Below are 25,495 nucleotides of genomic sequence, written 5' to 3' on the forward strand. Positions count from 1 at the left end.
ACTCAGTCTGCAGTGTCACCGGGGTCTTTGTTCTCACGTCCTCTATTTAACTGTATCTTAAAACTAAGGTATACGTTATGGTTTGTGTCCGGATGTTCCCCCAAGGCCTCATGCAGTCTTGGGGTGGGCTTCTAGAGTTTATAATTGGTTCATCAGTGTGAGTGCTACCCCTGTCTTGGGGTGGATAGTTTGCATACAATGTAGGGGAGGGAAGGAAGCTGCTTTCCGCTGCTCCTCCCCTTGTGCTCTTGTTCTTTTTGCTGTTTTCTGCTGCCATGAACTGTTGCCTTCTGCCATGTGCCACCCTGCTTTGGAGCTAGCTGAGTATGGACTGAAATCTCCACAAACTGTAAGCTAAGTAAACCTTTCCTTCCTTCATTTTAGGTGTCAGGTATTTTGTCTCAGCAATGACAGAAAAGTAACTAAGACAGAATTTTAACTTTAAAATTGAGGTATGATTGACGTACAAAAAGGTGTACATGCTTAATGTATAAGTATTCATGATTTTGAAAATCAGTATACACCTGTGAAACTGTCACCATACACAATGCCACAAGCAAAGCATCACTTGTAAAAATGTCTTCTTTCCCTCTGTGTGTAAGAACACTTAACATAAGACCTATTCTCTCAACAGTTTTAAGTATAGAGTACAGCATTGCTAACTACCTGCACAGTGCTCTATACTAGATCTCTAGGACTCACTTATTGTGCATTACTGAAAAGCTGTACGCTGTGACCAGCGCCTCCTCCATTTTTTCTCCTTCCACGCCTCGGTTGCCATCACTTGACTCTGTTTTTGTGACTTTGACTATAATATCCTCATCCATGTCTTAATTTCTGGACTGCATGGTAATTCTATTTTTAACTTTTCAGGACCCTCAGTGGTCTTTCCCATAAGAACTGTACTAACTGTACTAATTGGCAACCCTACCAACAGTGTACAAGGATTTTTTTTCCTCACGGCCTCACCACACCTCAAAACGTAACAGTCATTCTAAGAGATGTGATATCTCATTGTAGTTTTAATTTCATTATAGATTAGTTGGCATTTTCCTGGTTACTAGCAAAGGCAAGCACTTTTTCATATACCTATTGGCCATTTATATGTCTAGTTGAAGAAATATCTCTTCTGATTTGACCTTTTGTTCATTTTAAAAATTGTTTTTTCAATCAAACCCTTTATTAGATGTATGATATACATTTTACACTGTCTTTTCACTTTGCTAATTGTTTCCTTTGTTGTATAAAGGTTTTTAAATTTGATATCATCCCATGTATTTCTTTTGTTTTTGATGCATGTGTTTTTTGGTGTGATAGCCGTGAAATCTTTACCAAAGCCAGTATCAAGAGTCTTTTCCCTGTTTTATTCTAGAAGTTTTAGAGCTACAGGGCTTACACTTAAGTGTTTTATGCACTTAGGGCTGATATTTGTATATGATGTAAGATGGATCCAATTTCCTTCTTTTCCACATGAATATCCAGATTTCATAGCACTATTCATTGAAGAGACCTACCCTTTCCCCACTGTGTATTTTTGATCCCTTCTCAAAGGTCTAACTTACTGTAAATGTGTGGTCTTATTTGGGGGGCTTTCTACATTACCTAGGACCAGCCAGCTGGTCCTGGACATTTTTTTGTTGGGAGGTTTTTGATTACTGCATCTTTCCTTGATCATTATTGGACTATTAAAGCTCTTAATTTCTTGATTTAGTGTTAAGGGGTCAGTATAGTTGTTTTTATGGCAGTACTATGCTGCTTTGATTGTTACAGTTTTGTGATATATTTCAACCTGAGAAGTGTTATGCCTCTTGTTTTACTGTTGTTTAAAACTGCTTTTACCATTTGAGGTGAATTTTGCAGTTGCATACACATTTTAGGACTTTTTTTCTATTTCTGTAAAAAATGTTATTGATAGGGATTGCATCAAATTTGTAGATTACTTTGTATAACAGCACATTTTGACAATATTAATACTCCTTTTTGATTTTTCTGACTCAATGATTGTTCAAGATTGCATTGTTTAATTTCTATGTATTTATGAATCCTCCCATTTTCTTCATGCTGTTGATACCTACTTTCATTCCACTGTAATTGGAAAAGACACTTGGAATGATAAGACTTGCCTTGTGACCTAGCATGTGTTCTATACTGAACAATGTTCCATGTGTGCTTGAGAAAAATGTATACCTTGCTGTTACTGGAATGTGAACATATTTTAGGTCCATTTGGTCTGTAGTGTTGTTCAAATCTGTTATTTACTTATTGATTTTTCTCCCGGAACGATCTACCCATTTCTGAAAACAGGATGTATTGCTGTCCATATCACTCTTTAGGTGTGACAATATTTGCTGTACATATTTAGATAGTTTAATGTTATGTACATAATATTTATAATTATTGTATCCTCCTATTGATTTGGTCCTAAATCTCTATTAATTTCTGTTCTCCATCAAACTAAAGGTTTTCTTACTAATTAAAATGTATTTATTATACAACAGAGACTTTTTGTATCGCCATGGATGTTACACCTCATTAGGTCATTTACAGTGAAGGTTAAAATTACAAGGGAAACCATGGAATGCCTTGTAGAAAGGTCACAGATTAAAGTGGCTGAAACGGAGGCACTAAAGACCTACTTGTTCCCAAGTTTCAGCCCTCCTCGCCTATAAAAAAGAAAAGGGAAGTTAAGTGAAGCAATGTACTCTTTACTCTCTTCCTAAGTGGCAGAAACGATGTTTCATAGGAATGAAGAGCAGAAAGATGTAAAGCCTTAGTAAATTTTTCTTTTCAGTTGAATGAGTACTAGTTGACTTCACTGCTGACCTCAGACCAAGATAGGCTGCACAAGACAGCTTCATCTTCTGCTAGGAGCTCAAATTATCAATTTACAACCAAAGGGAGGTGACACTTACCAGTATGCAATTAATTTAGACAATAAAAACAAGGAACAGATCGAGGTGTTGAGTCATTAGGAAAAACAAACACACACATAAACTCAACAAAGATACATTTTCATTCCTCAGTGTGATCCTCGTATCTGAAAAGGCTAAGTTTTTCTTCTACATTTTAACATTGTAGTTTTGTTAGTGTTCAGTCACAAATTTATCTCTTCTAGGACCGAACTATTCCTCATCATTTAGTTCTATTTATCTATAGAGCAAAAATGTGAGACAAGTGAGGGTTAGCAATATATAATAACACCAAAGAGACATGAGTCTTACTTAACGGATAGCAGTTCAGAAGAAAACCTAAGGGGACATCAGGTGTTCTCCTGCTATGGCACCCAGACACCAGCTTCCCGACTACTGTGGCATTACCAATATTCTATTTCTTTTCATTAAGCAGTGAAATGGTGAGTATTTGGCTACCCTCTATGTTACCAATGTGAGTAACACAAGAAGGAGTGCTACCATGGAAACCTACCTGATGGCCTTTGTGGTGAGTTCCTCGTTACTTGAATACTAGCAAACTCCACACAATAAAAGACCGATCAATGTTAGGCATAAAGCTTCAACACAAGAGCACTGATTATTAAGTTTAATGAATGCCTTGGACATTGGATTCTGAAGCAGCTTTTATTTTTGTCCAACCTCATTATCAGATAAGCACAGAGGAACTTGCATTAAGATATACTTTGGACTACAAAGCAAGGGTCAATTTAAGATCCTCTCCTGCTATTTGCTTCTTGTAAGAAATAATGATATATATACTTAGAAATAAACCAACAGCTAACTACGAGGGTGGGTCATTCCCACCTACATTTCAATAGATCGAGCTCATTTAATTTTTATGTCAGCAACTTTTTCTACATGGTGCCTTCCTCAAAGCCAAACTCATTCAAAGGCAGATGCAATGTTTTATATGTGGCTGTATTTTTCCATGTGCAGCTATTTGAAAGAGGTATTTATGTAGTTACCTCTAGGCAATGTCCCTATTAACTCAATATGTAACTGAAATCTCTGATTTTCCACAGTGTAGTAACTTATAAAAGTATACATAGTCAAAATATCAATTGAGTCAGTAAAAAAGCAGAAAAAAAGAAGTTCATTGAGGTGATGGAGGAGGTTTATATTTAGTAGTTTTCTTTATTTTGAGAAAGTGCACTCCCTCTCTCCAATGTCAATTAAGGGTCTCTTTCTATTACTAGGCTCCATTTGAGCTCCTGGCTGCTCTCCCCCTCTTCTCTACCTGGGTGGAGGTGGGTGGACAGATGCCTGCCTTTTTCTGGTTTTGTTCTAGAAACTATCACCAGAGAGTGTAGCAACTGATGTGGACAAAGAAAACAGTTTCCTGAGTCTGTTACTTCTGAAAGACTTATTTTCAAGTTTTTCCAGAAAAATAAAAAGTAAGTGTTGACAAATATTAGTTACTCCAGCCCTCATTTATTTTTAAAAGTGGGGAAGTTCATCTGTAAGGAACTGCAACTGCTATTGTGTTGGAAAGACATCCATATTACTAATTAGCTACATGGATGCAAGTTTTTGACAATATACATCATTCACTGATTCATTGATTCATTCATTCAAAATTTACTGAGCCTTTTTGGGCACCAACCACATCCCAGGTCTTGGGGTTAATCTGCACATGGTCTTAGGCCTTGTCCACAAGACTGCAGTTCAGAGGTAGTGCACGGCTGTGGTTTCAGAGCTGTGTCACTGGAAGACTTCATGGGAGCACTTGAAAGTACTCACAGTGTTGGGAAAGGTTTCCTGGAGGAAGCGATACCTGTTCTGAGACTCAAAGACAAACTGCGAATGGCAATGAGGCCTGGAAGGAATGTTCCCGGCAGAGGAGAGAAGACTACAAATCCCACAGGTGCATTCATGGAAGTACATGTAGTTTAACAGAGCTGATATGTGGAGTTCTAAAGAATAGGCAGAGCTTGCTCCTGAAAGCTTCTGTAATGTCATACATCCCATGACTCTGCAGATTAATACTGTGGTCTCCAAATTCAACCAGGCCCTTTCTGTGGTGTGAAATCTGCTTTCCTCTTAGGTATTTCTATAACCATCTTTAGCCAAAAAATACAAACAACCCAGATGTCCATCAATTGATGAATGTGTAGGCAAAATATGGCGTATCCATAAAAAGGAATATTATTCAGCTCTAAAAAAGAATAAAGTATCCATATAAGTAAGCTATAGCATGAACACCCCTTGAAAACATGGTGCTAAATGAAAAAGCCAGTTGTCAAAGGGCACCTTTTGCACAAATTCCAACTGTATGAAATAGCCACAGCAGGCAAGTCCATACAGACTGAAAGTAGATTAGTCACTGCCAGGTGATAGAGGAAGAAATAGGGAATGACTGCTTAAAGGGTAATAAGGATTCTTCTGCAGATAATAAAATGTTCTGGAATTAAACTAGTGATGGTTTTGCAACTTTATGAATGTTCCTCAAACCATTAGATTGTACACTTTAAAACGGTGAATTTTATGGTATGTAATGAATTCTCTGTAAAAACAACATAAGGAGGACAAAGTTGAAAATAAGCCTTTGAGAAATAATTAACTTAGTAACCTAGAAGTTATAGATAAAATAACTTTGTCAATATATTGCTAATTGCTGAAATTAGATTGTAGGGGATTTATTAACCATTTATTCCTCAAAAGCAAAACAAAGCCTCCTCCTGTCTAACCTAACCGCCTTGTCATATTTAGATAATTTCATGTCACAAAGAAAACAGAAACTAGAAGAAAAGCACTCACTTTGACTGTTGTTATCAAACATTGAGTACTCCAAGTCACGCACTCCCATGCTGGGAGTTCAGGATACAAAAATTAACACAAGGGCACAGTCTTTACCCTGGGACTTAACTATCTGGAAGGAAAACCAGGTGTTGAAGGTGTAAATGCAAATAAGCTCCTGGGAAGAAGAACCACAGACTGAAAACAGAAAGGGAATCAGAGAAGTTTGCTTGGAGAAAGTGAAGTTTAAGGTAGAATGCAAGGTGGGTGAGAGTTTGCTAGGGGAAGGGGTTGGGATGGAGACAGGGACCGCTGTGGGAGAACACGTGTAAATATGTGGAAGGAAGGAAGAGAACTGCACGTGCACTAGACAGGGCTCAAAGAAAGACCTAGGACCAACAGGATCTGGACAGAGATTTATTATGAGGAACTGGCTCAGCAACTTCAGAAGCTGAGAAGTCCCAGCATCTGCCAACTGGAAGCTGAGCGTCCAGAATGCTGGTGTGTACTGCCGTCCAGTCCCCAAGAACAAGGGAGGCTGAAGGTATAAGTCCTGCTCTGAGGATGAAGGTTGAAGAACTAGAATCTCTGATGTCTGGGGCAGCAGGCGATGGATGGTCCAGCACAAGTAGAGCAAACTTGCATTCCTCCCCTCTGTGTTTTGTTCAGGCTCTCTCTGGGCTGTGTCATGCACCCTACATTGCTGATGGTGCTCTTCTTCTCTCACCTGCAGATCCCTCCCAGACACAGCTGGAAATACTGTTACACCAGCTCTCTTGCGTCCTTTCCTCCAGCTGCCATACAAAATGAACACCTGCAGTGTGTCTGAGGGATGGAAAGGAGCTGAGACTGGCCGAAGGACAAAGGGCAGGTGGACAAGCTCAAGAGATGAGGTGGTACCAGTAACAGGGGCTAAATCACTTGCAGCCTTTCAGGTCCCTAAGGATCTCCACAGGGGAGCAGCTCTTCTGTGCTCACCTTGTATGACTCCTACTTCTTCTACACCTGCGTGTAAGCAGCAAATGAAACCACCAGGAAGAACCAAGATGTGACTAGTCTTTCTCTCAACAGTGGTTCAGGTATGAGCAAAGTTTGGGACAACTTTCACAGTGCCTGGCTGCCCTCTGTTCTTCACTGCCAAAGCAACAGGATTGCAGGACAGGTCTGGGGCAGAGAGATAACTGTACAGACGATGAACCCAGAACAAGGGAGGTATTTGCCCCCCACGATCCCTATTACACTATGTTCTACTTCCAGTGGGCGAGATGGGAAGTATAGCATCATCCCTTTTACAGTGAGATTCCTGTTGCTCCTGAGCAATGCCTTGTTCATATTGTGAAGCTCCCTGAACCGCAAGGCCACTTGCCACAGACCCTATTTAGCGCCTTCCACAGCCCACCTGTGCATATGCTGCTGTTCCTGCCATGCTGTCCCTGTACGCTTCTGGTCCTGTGCTGCTGGCCTAACGGACATGGGTGACGGTAGCAACTACACAATGATAGTTGTACTTGTTCCTTGTCATCCTACTTTTAGACTCCGGTAGCTGAGACTCGAAAGAATGCTTCAAAATTATGAGGAAAAGTTACAGCTTTACTATCAAAGAAGAGAAGAAAACTCTACATGATTTCAAGCATAAGTGGTGCCTCCCTACCCTGGATGTCAATCAGGGAACTACGGCTGCTGACCATCCCTGGGGGAAGACTACTGAGCTCCCCAACAATCAGTTGACCAGCTCTGGCGATGAAATGGATGCAGTTCTGTCTCACCATCCTCCTTAGGAATGGGGTGGGCGGCACTCCTGACACTGCTTCCAATTCAACCATGACCTGTGGTGCTTACACTGGGAAGGACCTGCCTGCTGGCACAACGTGTATCACTAGTGTGCCTGCACTGCCATGCATCCTAGTATTACTGAGTTTAGAACATGCACAGGGTCAAGCACAGTGGAAATTAAGATGACTCCTCCTCTGAGTGCAAATACTGTGTCCGGCTAGTATCTTGACCTCCCAGGAGGGGTGGGCTGCAGGCTGGACTGATGACTTTGGCCTGTTCGTTGCTCATTGCAAATACTTTTAAATGGATGGCAGGTAGAGATACTACACCTTTTCTATGAGGTAGCTGCCAACCAGAAGTTTGCCCTAAAGATGAAATACGCATATGATTACTATTTATTTTTTGGTACTGAGAATCAAACTCAGGACCTTGCTGCTTGCCAGGCAGGCGCTTGTACCACTGAGCTATCTTCCTAGCCCATGATTACTATTTTTGAAGGAAGGCAAAAGAAGAAACAAAATATATGTGTAATTATTAGGAAAACATCCCACATCTTAAAATCTTCATCTAAAATGAAAAAGATGTTTTGCTAAGAACTTGAAAAAAAATATAATTGACAAGATGAATTTAACCTTGATGAAATTATTAAATTCAAGGAGAGTTAGAATCTTAAAATGTGTCTCAAAATAACAGCAACATTCATTCTCCAAACAAATAAAACTTGCTTCCAATCTTTCCAAATCAGGGATAGAGACCAGCAGATAACAGAACAAGATCAAATGAAGTTAAAAGCAAACTATGAGATCTTTAAACCAGGCAAGATGTGCCCTGTTGTGGCTTGTGTCTAGGTGTCCCCCTAAAGCTGCATGTGGTCATAGGTGGGCGTTTCAGAAGTGGCTGGATCTAGCATGTGATGCTGAGAGCAAGGGCGTGTGATTCTAAAATAGTTCACTGATTGGTGTGGTATAGTTCTAGGTAGGATTAAGGTGCTCTACCCTAGGTGTGAATGCCACCTGCCCTAAGGGTGTGTAGCCTGGATAAAATACAAGGGACAGAAAGGGAGCTAGTGTCATCAGCGCTTGTCCCTTGCTGCTTATTGCTTGCTGCTTTCTGCATGTCTCCTCCGCAATACCCCTGTGCCACGTCACCCTGCCTTGGAGCCAGCCAATTATGAATGGAAACCTCTACAAACCTTAAGCTACAATAAACCTTTCCTCTTTTAACTTTGGGTGTTGCATATTTTGTCTCTGCAACAAGAAAAGTAACTCCGACACGCCCATTTGAAAAAGGTAACAAAAAAAAGAAGTTTCAAAAATGAAATAAAAGAAAACCTAGATGTACATCTAATCCTACCAAATCACAAATAAAGAAGCAGTTAGTATGTTAAAAAGAAGAGATTAAAAGTGTGCTGGCTGAAGTATGTATCTTCTGCTAGACTCATTCCCTGGGAATGTGCCTTTTTTAAAAAGACACTTGTCTCTGTCTGATAGGTAAACAGCACTAGCTCACACGGCACTCAGATTAACTATTTCCTTATAGTACGTTTCTAAAATTCTTTATCTCACTGCAGTTAGTTTGGCACATGCTCTGGGAGATGCAGGGCTCCATGTTCGTGGAAGGGAGTTGGCCTGGTGTGATGACTCTGGCTGACTTGACAGTTTCTTCTGAGCTCTTCACTTCTCTGGGGAATGAACAGATCTCAACAGAATCCTAATGACAATTCTTGGACTTCTCCAGAGGCTGGCAAGAATTTATGAATGAATTGCCACTTCTTTCCTGAAGTCTTCCTGCAGAGTTAGAAAACAACTAATCCAAGCTTTACGGCTCTATCACCTTTCTTATCCAGCAGAATATCATGGGGCCAGATTACTCACCACCATTGCAGAACGATTTGTATTTGTACCTGCAAATTTATGCATCGTCCTAATTTATGTAAGGTTTTTATATGCAATTCTCAGATTTCCAGGATGACTTACACATTTTATTTTTCTACTGTCATGTCAGACTATCACAGCCAAGGATGCGTCATTGTGCAAAGAAAAATAAAAGTGCTACCAAAACACAGAAAAAAAAATGAAAAATAAAAACACAAAGCTCAGGCTGGTAAAAACAAACTATTGAAGAGTTTCTGGGAGGACCAGCGTGGTAAAATTGGCATGCTGAAAACAAAATCTTTGGCTGAGAGATGGGGACGCAGCGCAACCAAGCTGAGGGGTGGAGCGTTAGGGAGGTGTGTGGGGGAAAGGGATCTGCCAAGAAGAAGCAGCCACAGAGAACACGGCGGCACCCAGAGAAAGGGGACAAAACAAGCCACGGGCCACCAAAGAACACAGCTAAAGAAGAACGTCATAGACAGTTAAATTAAAAGGCGTGGTGGGAAGAGTTGAGGTAGAATTTATACTGTAGTGATTAGAGTAGGGTCAACTGTCACTGGCCCTCCAGGTGGACTGAACTTCGGTTTCCTGAGGGGAATTTCCTCTTTCTGGCCTCCAGGCCACCTTCTGCTTTTGACAGGTTTACCCTGGATCTCCAGAAGGCTATCGCCTACTCCTTCTTCTACAATCAGAGGCTTTTCAGGACCCTGCAAGTCCGGATGAGGGAACCTTCCCTGGGGCTATCAGCGTTCCACCTATTTCTCCTCCCCATATCTTCAACAGAAAATTGCTTCTCCTACTTTGAATATTATTAGGGAAAACCAGGTCTACTTAAATGTATAAAGTCAAAGTTTTGTACTGTTATTTTAGACCATGTTTTTCTTGCCATTTTCCCGCATCTCAAACAAATGATCTTTGGGCTCTTGGGTATAAGCCCAGCTCTGGCGCAGGAGTCTCATCTGAATTGTGCACTTATTTTCATCCCTTTCTCTTTTGTGTCTTCGGGGAGTCCAGCACTGCTTAGTGCTGTGGGAGACACAAACAGCTGGAACTGCTCTCTTCGTTGTTGCTGGCCTTGGAAACCATCTGCTGAGGGTGAGACTGGGCGGTACGAGGGCCGCTGCAGAGATGGTCGCGTAACCTTTCCAGTGCGTCTCACCACAGAACAAGTTCTGCCCCTCTGAAGTGCTCTAGCCCTAAATGCAAAGGCTATAACTCTGTTAACAAATAAAACTTCCCTTCACTGGAAATGGTTTTATTGATACTCAGGCAAAGAGCGCAGTCGGTGAGGTTTCTCCTGCAAGTTCATCAGCCCCAGGGGGCAGTTTAAAATCATCAAGCAGGTAGAAGAAGAGACAATATAGCTGGAACTCAATATCTATCTTAAAATTTTGTGAATGACTTTTTGATATCATGTCTAAAAATAATTAACCCCTTGTAAGGAGAGAACCTGCAAGAAGGCTGTCTATTTTCTTTAAGATCATTTCAGGTGCAGATCTTTCTCTTGCTTTAGGTAGTAAGGGGTAGACTGGAAAAAAAAAATAAACAAAACTCCATGACTGCAATTAGTTTTGAAATCTCCTGGCAGAAATAAACAGGAGATTAGAGTATCATACTTCAGGAGGGGCTGAGCCAAGTGTGGGGAAGAAGAGATAGCTGAGAAAGAGAGAGTAAGACTGGAGCCTGAAGATGAGTATGCCTTGGAGCTGGCCATGGTGGGGGACAGGTGGGTTGGGTGTGGTGCGGAGAAGGTGAAATCTTTGAAGTTGGGAGGAACTTAATGCCCTTGATAATCAGGCTGGGTTAGTAAGCAAGAGCAGAAAAGGAGGATGATGAAGCCAGAGAGGTCAGCAGGGATCAGACAATGCAAGGCCCCCTGAGCCACGTAAGGAGCTCTGGACTGAGTCCCTAGATGCAACAAGAAATCATCCACATGCTTGAAGCAAAGGAGTGTTGGGCTTCTACTAGTCTTTAAAAGGCCACTCAGTGATCCTGTGGATAGACGGGGGCAGTGCGGGATGCTAGTTTTGTGCAGTGGTCCAGGAGAGAGGGGAATGAAGCTTGGACTGTGATGCTGGCCCTGGAGACAGAGCCAAGTGTACAGACTCACAAAGAGCCTTGGAGATCGTGGAAGCTAGAAACTGTGGAGAGGCTGCCTGTCACAGGCCCTGGTGAGATGGACAGGATGTCTCATAGCTCTCTGGCGGGAATAGCTGGGTGGGGTGTGCAGCTAGTCGGGTGCGTGTCTGGGAGTGGATGGGGAGCTCAGTTACTGCTAGGCAGACAGATAGGGAATAGGCCCAGGAGAGTTTCTGGGCAAACATGAAGGGGACAGACTGACACAAGCAGAAGAAGTAGCTACAGAGGGGACCTGGGATAGGGCTGCTGGAATTCCAGTATCATGTGTGTGGAGGGAGAAGAGCCAGCAAATGAAACTGAAGGGGATGATCCTGAGAACCGGGTTTGGGAGAAATAGGGAGATTGCTCTATCACCCAAGTTAGGGGAACAGAGTGTTTTGGGAAGTGGGGATAAAATATCAGTGAGGCCTACAACGCATTCCATGATTGCAGCAAAATAGGAGTCACTGGTGACACAGACAGAGGTTTTGCTAACATAATGAAAGCATAAGCCTCCCTGAGAAGGCTAGCGGTAATATCAGCACATACTCCATGCTGGATATTGTCCCACATGCCTCACATTCTGAAGATTAACATTCTAATGACCACAGTGACTTTGGAGGTAGTGTTATGGTTTGTGTCCAGATGTCCTCCCAAAGCCACATGTGGTCACAGGGCTTTTTCATAGGTGGTTGAACACAGAGTGTGTGATTGATTCATGATGCAATGCTAGGAGTAAAGGTGCTGGGATTAGGGGTGAATGATTGCTGGATCAGTCCACTGACCATACTGGCACTGCCCTAATCCTGGTAGACTGGATACAATATAAGGGAGAGAAAGAGGCTTGTCCCTTCTTCTTCCCTGGTTTGTTTTTGCTGTCTTCTGCCTCCATGAACTGGTTCTACTCTGTGATGTCCCTCTGCTAAGCCATCCTGCCTTGGAGCCAGGTGATTATGGACTGAACCTCTACCAACTGTGAGCTAAATAAACCTTTCCCCCTTTAACTTCGGGTGTTGGATATTTTGTCCCAGCAACAAGAGAAAAGTAACTAAGACAAGTGTGCACTATTATTATCCAGTACCATACATGAAGAAATTAAGGCACAAAGAGGTTAAGTGACTTGCCCAAGGCCACACGGCAGAAGCAGAATTTAAACTCAGGCAGTCTGGCTAATGAATCCATTCTCTCCACCACCAGATCATCCTGTCTCTTAAATGTGTGAGAGTGTAGACGGCAGAAAACTCTTTGGGGAAACCTGGCTGTGAGTAGGGAGATGAAGCAGTAGGGGGATGTCTAAGAGGGTGGTCTTAGGACAGCAGATTTTGTAAGGTGTAGATGAGGACCACAGTGTGTTCAGATATTGATTGGAAGGATCCAGGAGTGAGTTGGAAGTTACACAACAATAAAGTGATGATTAAAGGACGAGGTCCAGAAAAACAGGAAGGGGTGAGGCAGAGGACAGAGGGAGGAGTGCCCATCAAAAGGGGTAGAAACTCGTTTCCCAGGCCAGAGGATGATGGGTGCAGAATGGATGCTTGCAGGAGGACCTCAAAGGAGTTAAGGTTTCAAATCTTTGGTTTTCTCTCTGAGATAAACAGCTGGTCCATCTGTTGAGGGACTGGGGATAGTGAGGTGAAGGTGGCGGGAAGCAGACAGATATCCACATGGGAAAATCACCACGTAGCATCAAGGCAACAAGCAGCACCTACTTGTTGATTCTGAAAGACTGGAAGAAAAAGAAGGAATGGTGTTGGCATGGTTGTAGGAAATCTGGGGGATGGATGAAGAATTGTAACTGCATATAAAATGATTTTGAGGTGGGGCAACATTCATAGCATATGAGGTACTCCTGGAATGTCTGAGAACCTGCTCTCAAAGATAGGAGATGAAATTCTGAATAATAAGTACTGAAAATTTCTTTTCATGAGAGGAGTTATATATCTAGGCTTCTTTTGTGCAGATGCCAATCTGAGAACCCCAGTGCTGAGTCTGACGGGCTGACTGCAAGCCACATCATCAGCTGTCAAGCTCCCAAATGTCCAGACAGACTTCTTGTTAGAAGAAATCACCACACCCTCAAAGAAGTACTTGAAAAACAAGCACATTGGAATAATGGGAAAGCAGTGACATTCTCAATTCTCAGAGGGAAAGCAGAGCTCCAGAAATAACTTAATATATGAACCATAAGAAAATTCCAGAAAACTCTTTAGCATTCTTAAGAGATTGCAAGAAGGCACATATCCCATGAAGCAGGATCAAAACCTGTAAGAGGGAGAGCAGAGGGAGGATAGAATGAAAGTAAATTAGGTTGGTGAGGAAGAGAAGACAGACAAAGAGAGAGGGAGAGAGGGAGAGACAGAGGGAGAGAGAAAGAGGAAAGGGAGAGAAAGAGAGGGGAAGGGGAGAGAAAGAGAGAATGGGCCTTTCTCACAGAGACTACAGACCTTCAGCATCTTGGCTGCCTTAAAGGAGCAAAGAAACTTAATTTCTGAGCATTCCTTTGTGCTCATCATTTCCGAGCGGTGCTTTCCTTTCCTTTCCTTCCCAGTTGACATGTGGCAAAAATGAGGTTGAATGAGGATAAGCAGTTTACTCAGGAGCACCTGAATGCAAAGCTCAGCACTTCCGCCCAGAGTAAGCCTGACAGGTTAGAGTGACGAAACCTGCTGAAACCTCCAAAGCTGAGGCTCCCCAGTGAACGAGTTTTCCTAGAACACAGGACAATCGTGGCCACTGTGAAGAGTACAGATTATGTGTTGGACATTAAATATCCGTTTTTGTGATTTTCACAGAAATCCTGCCTGGTAAGTCTCTTGACTTTTTTTTTTAGGTGGGGAAACTAAGAGCCACAGAGATTGATTTGCTCCAGTGCATTGGTTTTCTGTCGCTTCTGTAACACATTACCTCAAATGTCAAGGTTTAAAACAACCCAAATGGACCCTGCAATTCTGCAGGTTAAAAGTCTAACACAAATCTCTCTGCACTAAAATCAAATTGCAGCAGGGCTGTCTTTTCTCTGGAGCTCTAGAGGACACTGTGTCTCTTTGCCTTTTCCGTTTTCTAGAAATCGTTGATAGTCAGTGAGCACCAGTTAAGGTCCCTTTCTTCTGCCTTGAAAGCCAGCGGTGAAGGGTTGAGTCCTTTTTATGATGCGTCTTTCATTTATTTTGTGTAGTCGTGTGTTTCTCCGAGACAGATCTCTCCACTTCTAAGGGCTCATGTGAGAGTAGTTGGGCTCTACCTGGATAATGCAGGCTACCCGAAATATGTCAGTAAGGTGACCTGTTCACAGGCTCTTGGGATTCAGATGTGACTTGTCTTTAGGGGTGGGTATTAGTCTGCCTTCTACACCATGGTTAAAAATTACTAAATATAAAATTATTAAAATCTGGATTTTATAGATTTGGTTTCAGAAGTCTTATTGATTAGACCTTTAATAATATATCCAGAATCCTACCACCAGCATCTCTATTACTGAAAAATAAATACTGGAAATTAAAATGGGTTGTATAGCTAGGCTTTTTTCTGAACAGACGCAAATCTAAGAAGCTGATTTAGCCCAAAACATACTAGTGGGGTCCACGCCTCTTCATCTATCTCCAGGGTTACTTCTAAATGGGAGGACTTTAATATGGTCTTGAATTTCACTTTCACTTTTATAATTAAAATTTCTAGGAGTTTTAGATTTGAGTACACTCTTTGTTTTTGAGAAAATTTCTCTGTTTTTAAAGATGAGGAAAGTGGAGAATACAGAATTATTTTGATAAGAAAATGAAAAATCACCCACAGTTCCATGGCTGAGAAATAATTAAGTTTGGTGAGAGATAAAATTTTGCTGAGGTGATTTAGAATTGCATCACCAAAGAAAGACCACACTTAATTCTGATTTTACTTTTCTATGTTGGAAAGTTATTCAGTGAATACATTTGCGATACTGAGATTTAGATTATGGAGCTTATCCAAAACTATCTATTCCCTGAGGCAATAAAAAATGTTATTTTCATATCCTTCAGAATTTTGGTTTTTAAAGTCAAAAGTGTATGAATGAATGGAATTGGTAAAAGAGAAAGACCTTATGATGTCATAAGTCAAATTCTCAAACATTTAGCAAGAAAACATTAGGTGCTCTATTATTACTTGTTGAGAAATGCCTCAGAACTGGCAATAGCAAATTAGGAAATATTTTACTGTCAGCATTTTCCGGGTTTGCTCAGAGGTCCTGTGAGGTACGGACTTTTCCTCCTCTCTATTTCACATCTGAGTAACTACAACCCACAAAAGAGGAATGGAAGAGACCAGATTCCAACCCAGGAAATGGGCTTGGGTCCTAGACTTACTGCTTCTGGTGTATTTCTTTAAAACCAAACAAAACCAAAAGTTCATGGGCAGCTTTTGTCCAGAGTTCACAGAAGCGAAGTCAGTGGAGGGCGAGGTGAATGGTGCAGTCTCTGAGTCACACCTGGGCTTGTCCTGAAGTTCTGGCAGTAGCCCAGTGGCTTACCCTGGGCAAGACATCCAACCTCTGGGTGTTAGCTTCTTTCTCCGTGAAACAGGCGAGAGACGCTGATCTCAAAGGGCTGCTGGGGCGGGGGCAGATGAAACGAGATCCTATCGGAAAAGCATTTGGCACAGCGTCTACCTCAAAGAATGGTACTCATTGTGACCCCTGTAATCACTGTTACGTTAAGTGGCCTTTACTTCATATTCAGCATAAGATAATATGGGTCCTCTCATTCATTAGAGCAAGTTCTTAAAAAATTCGCAGGCTGCACAGAAATGTTTGAGAGGTAACGGAAAGAATCAGGAGCTTCCTAGAAAAGGATGTGAGAATGTGTCCCGAACATTTGGGCAGGTGGAGAGGGAGACATGCGTGGCAGGCAGATGTGGTCATGAGATGAGTCTGGGGAGCCTTTGGATGCTAAGCTTGAGGAGGCCGGGGGGCTTGGCTCGAAAGGTGGGAGCTCAGTGATGCCAGTCCAGGAAGGTCAGCACAGGTGTCCTTCCCTTGTCTCCTCACCTCTCACCACCCGATCCCAGGGAGAGAAGATTCGAGTGAGGAGGGAGACTTGTGAGACCGAAAAGCCAGAACTCAAGAAAAGCAGACAGCCTGGCCAGCAGCCCTGAGGTACAGAGTCAGCTCAACCACACTCAGTACTGTAAAGGAGATCTATTTATTCTGTAATTAGCAAACGATAAGAAGAAAGCTTTCTTCCGTCTTGGCATGCAGTCTGGAATGTCCAGTTACAACACTGGTATGCTGTCAAAAGATTTTACATCCTGAACCTCTCTCTGTTGTGTCACTGGTATGTTGGCCCTGAGATAGTCCGGAGTGGAGCAAAAGCCAGTATCATGTTGATAACAACTGAATCCTTGCATTTATATAATGTGACATGTCTTGACCAGCATTGTTTAGGTCTTGGCATATCCGCGAATGCCTAGGGCAGAACACCAAAGGAAACGCTGACTCTGAAAGTTTGCTCAGAATACGTGTGAGGGAATTCACTGGTTAAAGCAAATACATGTCCAAACAAGTACTGGTTTGCTCAGGGAGTACACGGACCTGGCAAGCCTCCTTCGGCATGGAGAGCGTGAGTAATGCTTCATTTTAATGAGGGATCCTGGGGGGTCCCTAATGAGGACTATGTGGTATTTCCCATGTGTCTCTTTGGAACGTGGAGTGATTGTACGCACAGTGGAGGGAAAGCCATCAGAAAGCATATTTCCTGAAACCTCTGGGGCTCTACAAGATAATTTAATAGCATAGTAAATGAATTCTCAGAAATATACCACGGTTCCCAGAGAAAACTTCTCTGTCCCATAGGTAAGCAAATGCGAGTGCAGGGTGATGAGCCTGTATTTGGGGGTGAAATGGCAGGGGGATGAGACGTTGATTTTTGAGTTAATCTAAAGGTAGTTCCAGTGACTTCCTTACTTAATTCTTCTGAAAGGTAACAGGCACTGATTATCAAGTACACAACTATAAAACACATTAATACATTTCACGACATAATATTAGACACAGTTCACCCACGAGTCCTAATCAATTGTACTTTTTTTTTTTTTAATCAGAGAAAGTCAATACTTAAGATTTTAGGGGTGTGTGTGTGTATGTGAAATCCCTCGAAAGTGATGAGGAAAATAAACTCTTCCCCAATCAACACAATCTCTCACTAGCTGACAGAGTGGCAGATGAAATGAACCTCACCACACACTTATTCTAGGGTCTGTCATCTGGATGTCCCTTAGATCCAGCCATGTGGTGTGGCTTCCTGGAAGCAGATGCTCTTTCTGCTCTGATCTGGGGCATTATGTGATTGTTTATGCAAAGTATGTGAAGTCCTGTACTGACTGTACTTTATTTTATATTTCTAGGCTGGCCATCCAGACAGCGCCTCCCAAAGAGCTCTAGGCTTTTGGAGGGATTAACCATAGCTGCGGGGTGTTTAGAAGAACATTATCCAGTCCTTCAGGCTTAAAGGAGGCGATGGTGACCCAGAACTCAGGAGAAGAGAGTCCCCAAGGGAGAAATGCTGGCGGGAAGGACCTCATTTATGTGTGCTCATATATCAAACAGGACTTGGAATTTGAAAGAGAAATAAAAAATCCTCTATGTTAAGATAAAGAACTTCTGAAGCGTTAAAGCGTAATAAAAAATGAAATTAATGTGAAGTCAACTTGCCGGGCAAAAACTCTTATCAGGTAAATCTGGCAACTCATTCTTGGGGCTCCGCTGTGCCCACAGACCACATGGAGATGTCTTACGGTTTACTTACCCAATATTAAAAAACAAGGCAGTAAAAGGCATTCTATATGTAACAGCCAATTATGGAATAGGTCTGAAATGCATTTTTAAAAATGTACATTTTCACTTCCTATGAAGTTCATTGCTCTAAGAGGTCATTTATTCTGTTTTCATTTGTGTTTGTTGCAACTCCCCCATCCACCCCAACAAAAGCAACAACAACAACAACAAAAACAAAAAATCTTAAGCAAAAAGCCCTAAAGCTGTAAAACTAGTGTCCAAGGAAAACATTTAGTTTGAAAAAGAGTTGAAAAATGTAGCCTTGGAAGAACCACTGCTTACATGGGATTGTTCAACAAATTCCTGCTGTGTGAGGTTTGGCATATACTTTCTAAAAATATAAGCATCTGGGGAAACGAGACAAAGCCCAGGTCTTGGACCAAATGAAGCACGCAGTGTGAATCTGTTAGTGATTATATCCATAATGCAATCTGTGCCCAAATTTAGCAGTGAAAAATCCAATACTATACGAAAACCCAGCAGGCGTGGTCCTTACCATAATATATAGCCCACAGAGAAGGTGCATATGGCGGCAAGTCCGCTGCTCCTGCTGGGATACTGATGGTGTGATGTTCTCATCTCGATTAATATAAAGGGCAGAACCGTTGTGTGCTGAAAAAGAACAGAGACCAGGTGACATAGATTCTTATCTTGCCTTTCTATAGTTGTTTTTTTCTCCGGTAGGAGAATGAGCAGTGAAATTCCCAGGAAAGAGCCACAGCCGAAAGCAGTCCATGGCTTGCCAAAAAAGGAGAATGGACACCAACACACATACTGCAGCAATCGCTGCCTGGGTAATTTTCTTCTGCACCTTTAATTCTGAAATTTTATTTTACTTGATGTCCATAGAGAGAAATTTCAAAACATAAAAGGATGGATACCAAAAGCAATTGAAACAAAGGGAACAAAAATAACCACAGCTCATGTTTTGCTATCCATGCTCTTTCTCTTTCCTTCTTCATATTACACATAATTAAGATCATACTGCATGTGCAAGGTTGTTTTAGATTTTTATTACAACTTCCTAGCATGAGGATTTTTGATATGTCACCTTAGAAATTCTTCTGGAACATCAGCCCTGCTCACAGCTGCCTAAAACTCTATTATGTAGTACACTAACATTTATTGAGTAAATTTCTGTTCTTAGGATTAAATAATAAAGGGTTTTTAATGTTTATTTAAAAGAAATGTCATAATGAGCATCTTTTATAGAACTTTTTGCCTGAATGTTAAATTACTTCTGTACAGTCAAAGGCTCTGAAGAGTCCAAGGCTATCAACACCACTGCCACATTACTTGTGGACCAGTATCAAGCTGGTAAACAATGTTGAATTCACTTCCAGGAAGGTTGCGCCAGGTCGCACAGCAGTGCATGGATTTAGATACGATGTCTGAAGGTAGATTCACAAGAAACTGGGTGGAACATTTCCTTTGTTTTTCTGATCCAGGGGCTACTGTACATACTAACACTGTGGACCAGGATAGCGATTCAGCGCATCCAACTTTGAAGGTAAGAAGAAAGGAAAGTCATCTTCTTAGATTCCTCAAAGATACAAGTACCCTTGTTATCGACACTCGGTGGATAGATATAAGGGCCCAGGAGCTTCTTAGATCAATCTGGGACAGAATATATATTTACCATCTAACTCTGGGGACATTCTCAAGAGTATAAAGATGTCAGAGCTAAAAATGGACTCATCAGCAGGTCTAAATTTCACTTAGTATTTCCTGAACAGCCATGAAAGAATCTTCGTCTTGCTCTTGCTCTTGCTGTATGGATTCTATATTCAGGAAAAAGGTAGGAAATTGAATGCTGTGATTTTCAAATTCTAGTAAGTACTTAGCAAAATGGAAGCAGGTGTCAGGTTAGTGCTGATAGGTAAAAGACATGCTGAGGATATTAAGGAGAACATCTTTGAAACAACTTATTGTTTATATTCATAGAGAAAAGGAGAGATGTGGTTTTTAAGAAATATTAAGATGGCGGACATCCTTCACTTTGACATTCTTCACTTTAACATTCTCTAGGTAACCGTGCTGAATGTCAGTTCATTAGTAATTAGAGTGTGGCATTCCAAGAATGTCAGGTGAGTGATTCCACAGTTGGGTAGCTTTATATCTCTTCATCTTTTATCTTCTTTATTATTATTATTATTTTAAAACAGTATAATTAGCTCTGTAGGGAGCCATGTCAGATGCCCATGTGTATAATACAGAGAGAGAGAATGCATTCTAAAAATTGATTCTATTGGTTTTTCTTATATTTACTTACCTCAGATGACACTGGCTTGGAATTTCACCGACCATTTGAGATGCCAATAACAGTTTTACAAAGTAAAATTGAAATACATGACTAGGTCATGTCTTATCAAATCTTATATAGGAAAATATACCTGCAAATCAAACCTTTACATGCAAGATAAAGCTAACCCTGATGGCCTGTGTGGGTTATCAACAACAACGGTGTTACTTTTGACTCAGTAGTAAGAAATAGGTCATTTTTTCTGTGAATTTACATTAGCTCCAATAGCCAGTCTGACTGTGCTTAATTACTTAGCTATTATTGTTTTGCCTGGCCTACCTGCTATAATCACTGTCATACCTGAAGGGCTGTAAGGTACTTTGATAATGCCAGACAGAAAATCTATCTGAAAAAAAGGAGTATCTTTCTAGATCACTTCAGCCATGGCCTCATCAACAGTAAAAATAAACAACTTTTCTCTTCTCTGACAAGAAACCACTGACAAGAAATTTATTTGTAATGAATTGCACCTGTGCAAGTTTGGCCACTGGCAAATCTCAGGGGAAAGTTTTCCTGTAGCAAAGTAACAGCTTATCATTCAGAATTTTTCTACATGAAAGAACAGAAGCATAGAGAATGAAAAAGTAACTCCACTTCTAATATTTGCAATGCAAATTATGTTTACTTATAAATAGTACACATGAATGGAAGTAAATACAGTGCCAAATTGTTATTGAAAATATAAATGTTGTCCCACATAAAATTACAATTCTATGGACTAAAAAACAATGTAAATTTCTGTGTGGTCCTGCCACACAGAATTTCTGTGGTCCTAAGTAATCCTTAGCAGCTTAGTTATAACTGAAAACCTGTAGCACCAAGAGGGATAATTGTTTTAGAAGTACAGATATGAGACTCCAATTCCAATCCACCTCCAGGTGACACTTCCTGCACGACTGAAGAAAGGGGAGAAGCCATGTGTGGTGACACATACATGTGATACAGCACTCTGGGAGGATGAGGCAGGAGGATTGCGAATGTGAGCCTAGCCTGGGCAAGTTAGTGACTTAGCAAGACCCTATCACTAAATAAAAAGTAAAAAAAGACTGGAGATACAGCTCAGTGTAAATGCCTTAGGTTCAATCCGCAGTGTTGCAAAAACAGTAATGACTACCACAACAAAAACCATGAAAAGCAAAGAAACAAAAACAGCAAAACAACACAGAGCAGAAAGTCAATTTCATTTAAAACCACCAGTTGCATAAGAGAAGCCACATTGCTTTGTTCACTATTGCATCTACAGCATTCAGAAAAGACTGATGCAGAACAGGTACCCAATAAATATTAGCTGAGATGATATAATCTTCCAAATAGCATTTGAAGTGAGTATAAAGTAACTCTGTTTTGCAAATGAGACAATCATTTAACCCAAGGTCACAAAACTACTACATCTACAAGGAGGACTCAAAACCAGTTCTGTTTTGTATCTGCTTCCAAACCCAAGCTCTTTTTTCTGCATCTGAATCATATTTTAGAAAGATAGCAGAGTTGAATAATCTTTGAATCAATAATACTTTGGTAGTACATGATTGAAGATCACACACATTGTTTCCCAACAGATCACAACTATTTTTCAGCTGGGCCTCAAATAAACATTCTTTACAGTAAAAAACAAAATGTACTGTTATTTCCTGCACCATATTATGATCTAAATAAGAATAAGCAATAATGTCAGCAGACATAACACCTAGTGGTATAATGACAGTTACAGAGAGCTGGAAGCAGACTCAGGAATGATTTACTGTATCCCCTCAAATATAAAGACTATTTAAAATTTATAGTATTCTCTGGTAGACAGAGATCCACGTTGGCTAAACAAAGGGGAGAAAGTCTGGCCAACACCAGGGGCTCCTAAGAATTGTACTGGACTGTTCTTTACAATATGTACTTGCTATGTTTGGATGTGTTCGACTTCTTTCCTTATAAAAAGTCTATTGATGACTATATTTGTTTGGTTTTCCTTACTATACTGAAATCCCAAAGCAGGCTACATTTACAAAGGAAAAATATGCTCAAGATTCAAGGATATGGCGTCAGGATTAGCTCGGCTCTGGTGGGGACCAGATGGCACACAGCATCACAAGCTAGAGAGCAAGTGGGAAGAAAAGATCAGATCTAGATACAGGAAACCAGAGAGGCTGGGGTCCCACATGTCCTTTCAAGGACACACCTCCAGTGACCTCATGACCTCTCATTAGTCTCCATCTTATAAAGCCCATTACTTTTCACCTTCAGAGTTGAGGATTACATTCATCTTTACACCAGGCAGTCAGAAAACAGTACTCCTTAGTGGAGGCACCTTAAATGTTCACTAGGTATGTTTGTTTGCATGATGAAGGCTCTGATTCTGACACCTGCTCTTTATGTGTTGAACAGGGATATTGGTAAGTATGACAGGGGCATTAAAGACTTACTAGCATGAGACCAACTCTCCTAAGTAGAATCAGAAGGACTGAGGATAATTCAGAAGGCATTACCTTTTCATTGTGTGACTCAGTATTACTTAATGCCAGGCCTCTTTCTATACCATATAAATTATCTTGCAAACCACCAGAGCTACTGCTGTAGTTTGGATGTTGAAGGTCCCCTAAGGCCCACGTGTGAAAGTCCTGGTCCCCAACTTGGTGCTGGTGGGAGAAAACATGAAGAGGCGAATGAGGTGGAAGTCTAGGTACTTATGGAAGAATGTGGTGGGTATTAAAGAAACAAGCTCACACTACACAGGAATCTTCTGGACTGGCTATTGGGAAACATTTTGTGACTATGTATCATGTCAATTCGTGGCCTGTATACAAAAGGGAAATTTTAGAATAGCAGTTGGTATAGATTATTAATACAAGGATTCAAACTATGCCGTGTGATGATACAAGGCCAGGCAAGAGGAAAAGATGAATTAGGGAGCCTCTCTAGAATCAATAGCTGTAATCTGACTGCACCATACAAAAGTAATAGATTTGAAGACTATATTCAGTGGCCAATTCTCTGATCTTTCGCCTTCTCTCTAAAAGCTTTCATGGCAAAATTTTATTTTAACCGTTTCCATGGTTACTGAAAATGGTGGGTTTACTTTCTGAAACCATGTTTGAAGTAGCTACAGGAGCTACAGATCTGAATCTAATGTTGCATTAGTCCTTTCAGTCATCCTCTGCCTCCTGTATTTTCTACGGCCGTAATGTAACTTAAGGCCGTCCACAATGAACAGTTCACTTTATTCCCTGGGTTTTCTACACATAAACAGTTTTGAAGATATGATGTGGCTAAAAATAATTTGTTATAAATGGGAAAAGGACCAAGAGATGGAGGGAGAGGAGAAGGAGGTGAAGAAAGGGAACATAAAAAGAATTAGGCTGTGTTATGAAATGCACCAACTTCTCATGATGAGTGTAATCATGTACTGCAAGCAAGTACTAAGAAAAATAAAATGTATTTTACAATTTTTTTCCATAGTATAATTCTCCTGCCCCATTGAGCACCAGGTAAACTCATTTTTTCCTTTGAAGCAAAAGCAGCTTTGCAGTGTGCAGTGCGACAGCCAAGACGGCTTAGAAAGCTGGCAATGCCATGTCACCTGTGCATCTGCAGGGCTTATTCTTGTGCCCTGGGAGTACTGTCGTGGGAGGAGGAATTCCATCTCCAGGCGAACCTGTCCTTGCCCTCATGTTTTTAGGGCATCTACATTTTACTATGTTCCTATGACAATTTAGGATCACAAATAAAAGGATGGCTGTATAGATGTGTGTGTATGTATGTGTGTGTGTGTGTCTATGCACGCATGTGTGTGTTATGGTTTATATCTGGATGTCCCCCAAGGCCTCATGTGCTGTGCTGGTTTGGGGCATATTTTTGCAAGGGACCACAATATAATACAGGACACATATTTTGTAAGATTATTTATAATAGTCACCCAAAGAACGATATACAAGACCGTGCAGGAAATCTGTCCACACACTAAGACCAAGGAAACTAGCCAAGGGCCTAGATCTCAAGGAAATGTCCTACATGAGTCCAGCTTAAGACCTGCAGCTCATATCAATGCCTCCCACGAGTCCAGCTAGAGGCCTAGAGCCCATAATAATACCTCATGCAGGCCTGTTTCATGGATCTGTGCTGGGAAGGTCCAAAGGTCGGTGGTGGAATCTAGGAAGTCTGTGCCAGCAGGATGAAGGATCTGTGCTAGCAGGCTGAGGGATCTGCACTGGAGCCAGGAAGTGATGCTCAGAAGAACCAGAGCTCCCTTGAAAGGTACCACAGCCATCCTCAGCAACAGTGAGGTCCCGAGCTCTTCCGATGATCAAGATGGCCGAGTTCCCATCAGGAAGGTCATGCAACTTCTCTAGGAGATGGGCAATGCCCTATCTTCCCTTCCGGAGCCAGAAAGCAATATTCAAAGTGAGCACCAGAGCTCCCCCAAAGTGAACTGAAGCTATTTTCAGTGCCAGCAAGGTTCTAAGCTCCTTGCAGGATGAAAACAGTCAAGTTCATCAGGAAAGCCAGCATGATGAGCTCCTCCAAAATAACCAACAGCTCCTTACAGCTTCTACCAGCTCCAACAGCCTTTCTCCACTCCCCGTGGCCTCTTTAGCTCCCAAAACCCTTTTTTCCTTCTTCTCCAGGTCTGCTTCTTATGCTGCTGGCAACAGTCCCCAGGTGGGCTCACATACCCAGCACCACACTTACTCAGTTCAGCTGGGGGTTATAAGTTGACCACCCGTTATCAATCCACTACATGTCCTCATAGGTAGGGCTTTTGGAAGATGACTGGGCCATGGGGGTCGGGGGGCATGGTACTACATAGTGGATTGGTCCACTGATGAGTTGACAGCTAAATATGATGTGGGAGGTGAGAGGCCTGGTTGGAGGAGGTGGTCACTGGGGTTAAGATGTGCAAGTTCTAACCCCTCCTCCCTGGATCTCTCTCTGCTTCGCTGCTGTGTATATC

General features: G+C 41.6%; 1 protein-coding gene and 1 long non-coding RNA gene across 2 annotated transcripts in view; one reads left to right on the forward strand and one right to left on the reverse strand.

The window, feature by feature from the left end:
* Aig1 (androgen-induced 1) overlaps window positions 1-25,495 on the reverse strand; it is a gene marked incomplete at its 5' end in the record, with an annotated part of 228,393 nt that overhangs the window by 26,090 nt on the left and 176,808 nt on the right. Inside the window, 1 exon segment of the mRNA XM_013516660.1 lies at window positions 18,751-18,866. Within this exon segment, the coding sequence (XP_013372114.1) occupies window positions 18,751-18,866 (116 nt within the window).
* LOC106149049 lies at window positions 13,698-20,331 on the forward strand. The gene is made up of 5 exons (XR_001234978.1): window positions 13,698-14,256; window positions 16,490-17,040; window positions 17,825-18,151; window positions 18,939-19,048; window positions 19,703-20,331. It is a non-coding gene; the product is annotated as an uncharacterized LOC106149049 (long non-coding RNA).

Source organism: Chinchilla lanigera, unplaced genomic scaffold (assembly GCF_000276665.1).
Source record: "Chinchilla lanigera isolate Chin_1 unplaced genomic scaffold, ChiLan1.0 scaffold00035, whole genome shotgun sequence".
Lineage (NCBI taxonomy): Eukaryota > Metazoa > Chordata > Mammalia > Rodentia > Chinchillidae > Chinchilla > Chinchilla lanigera.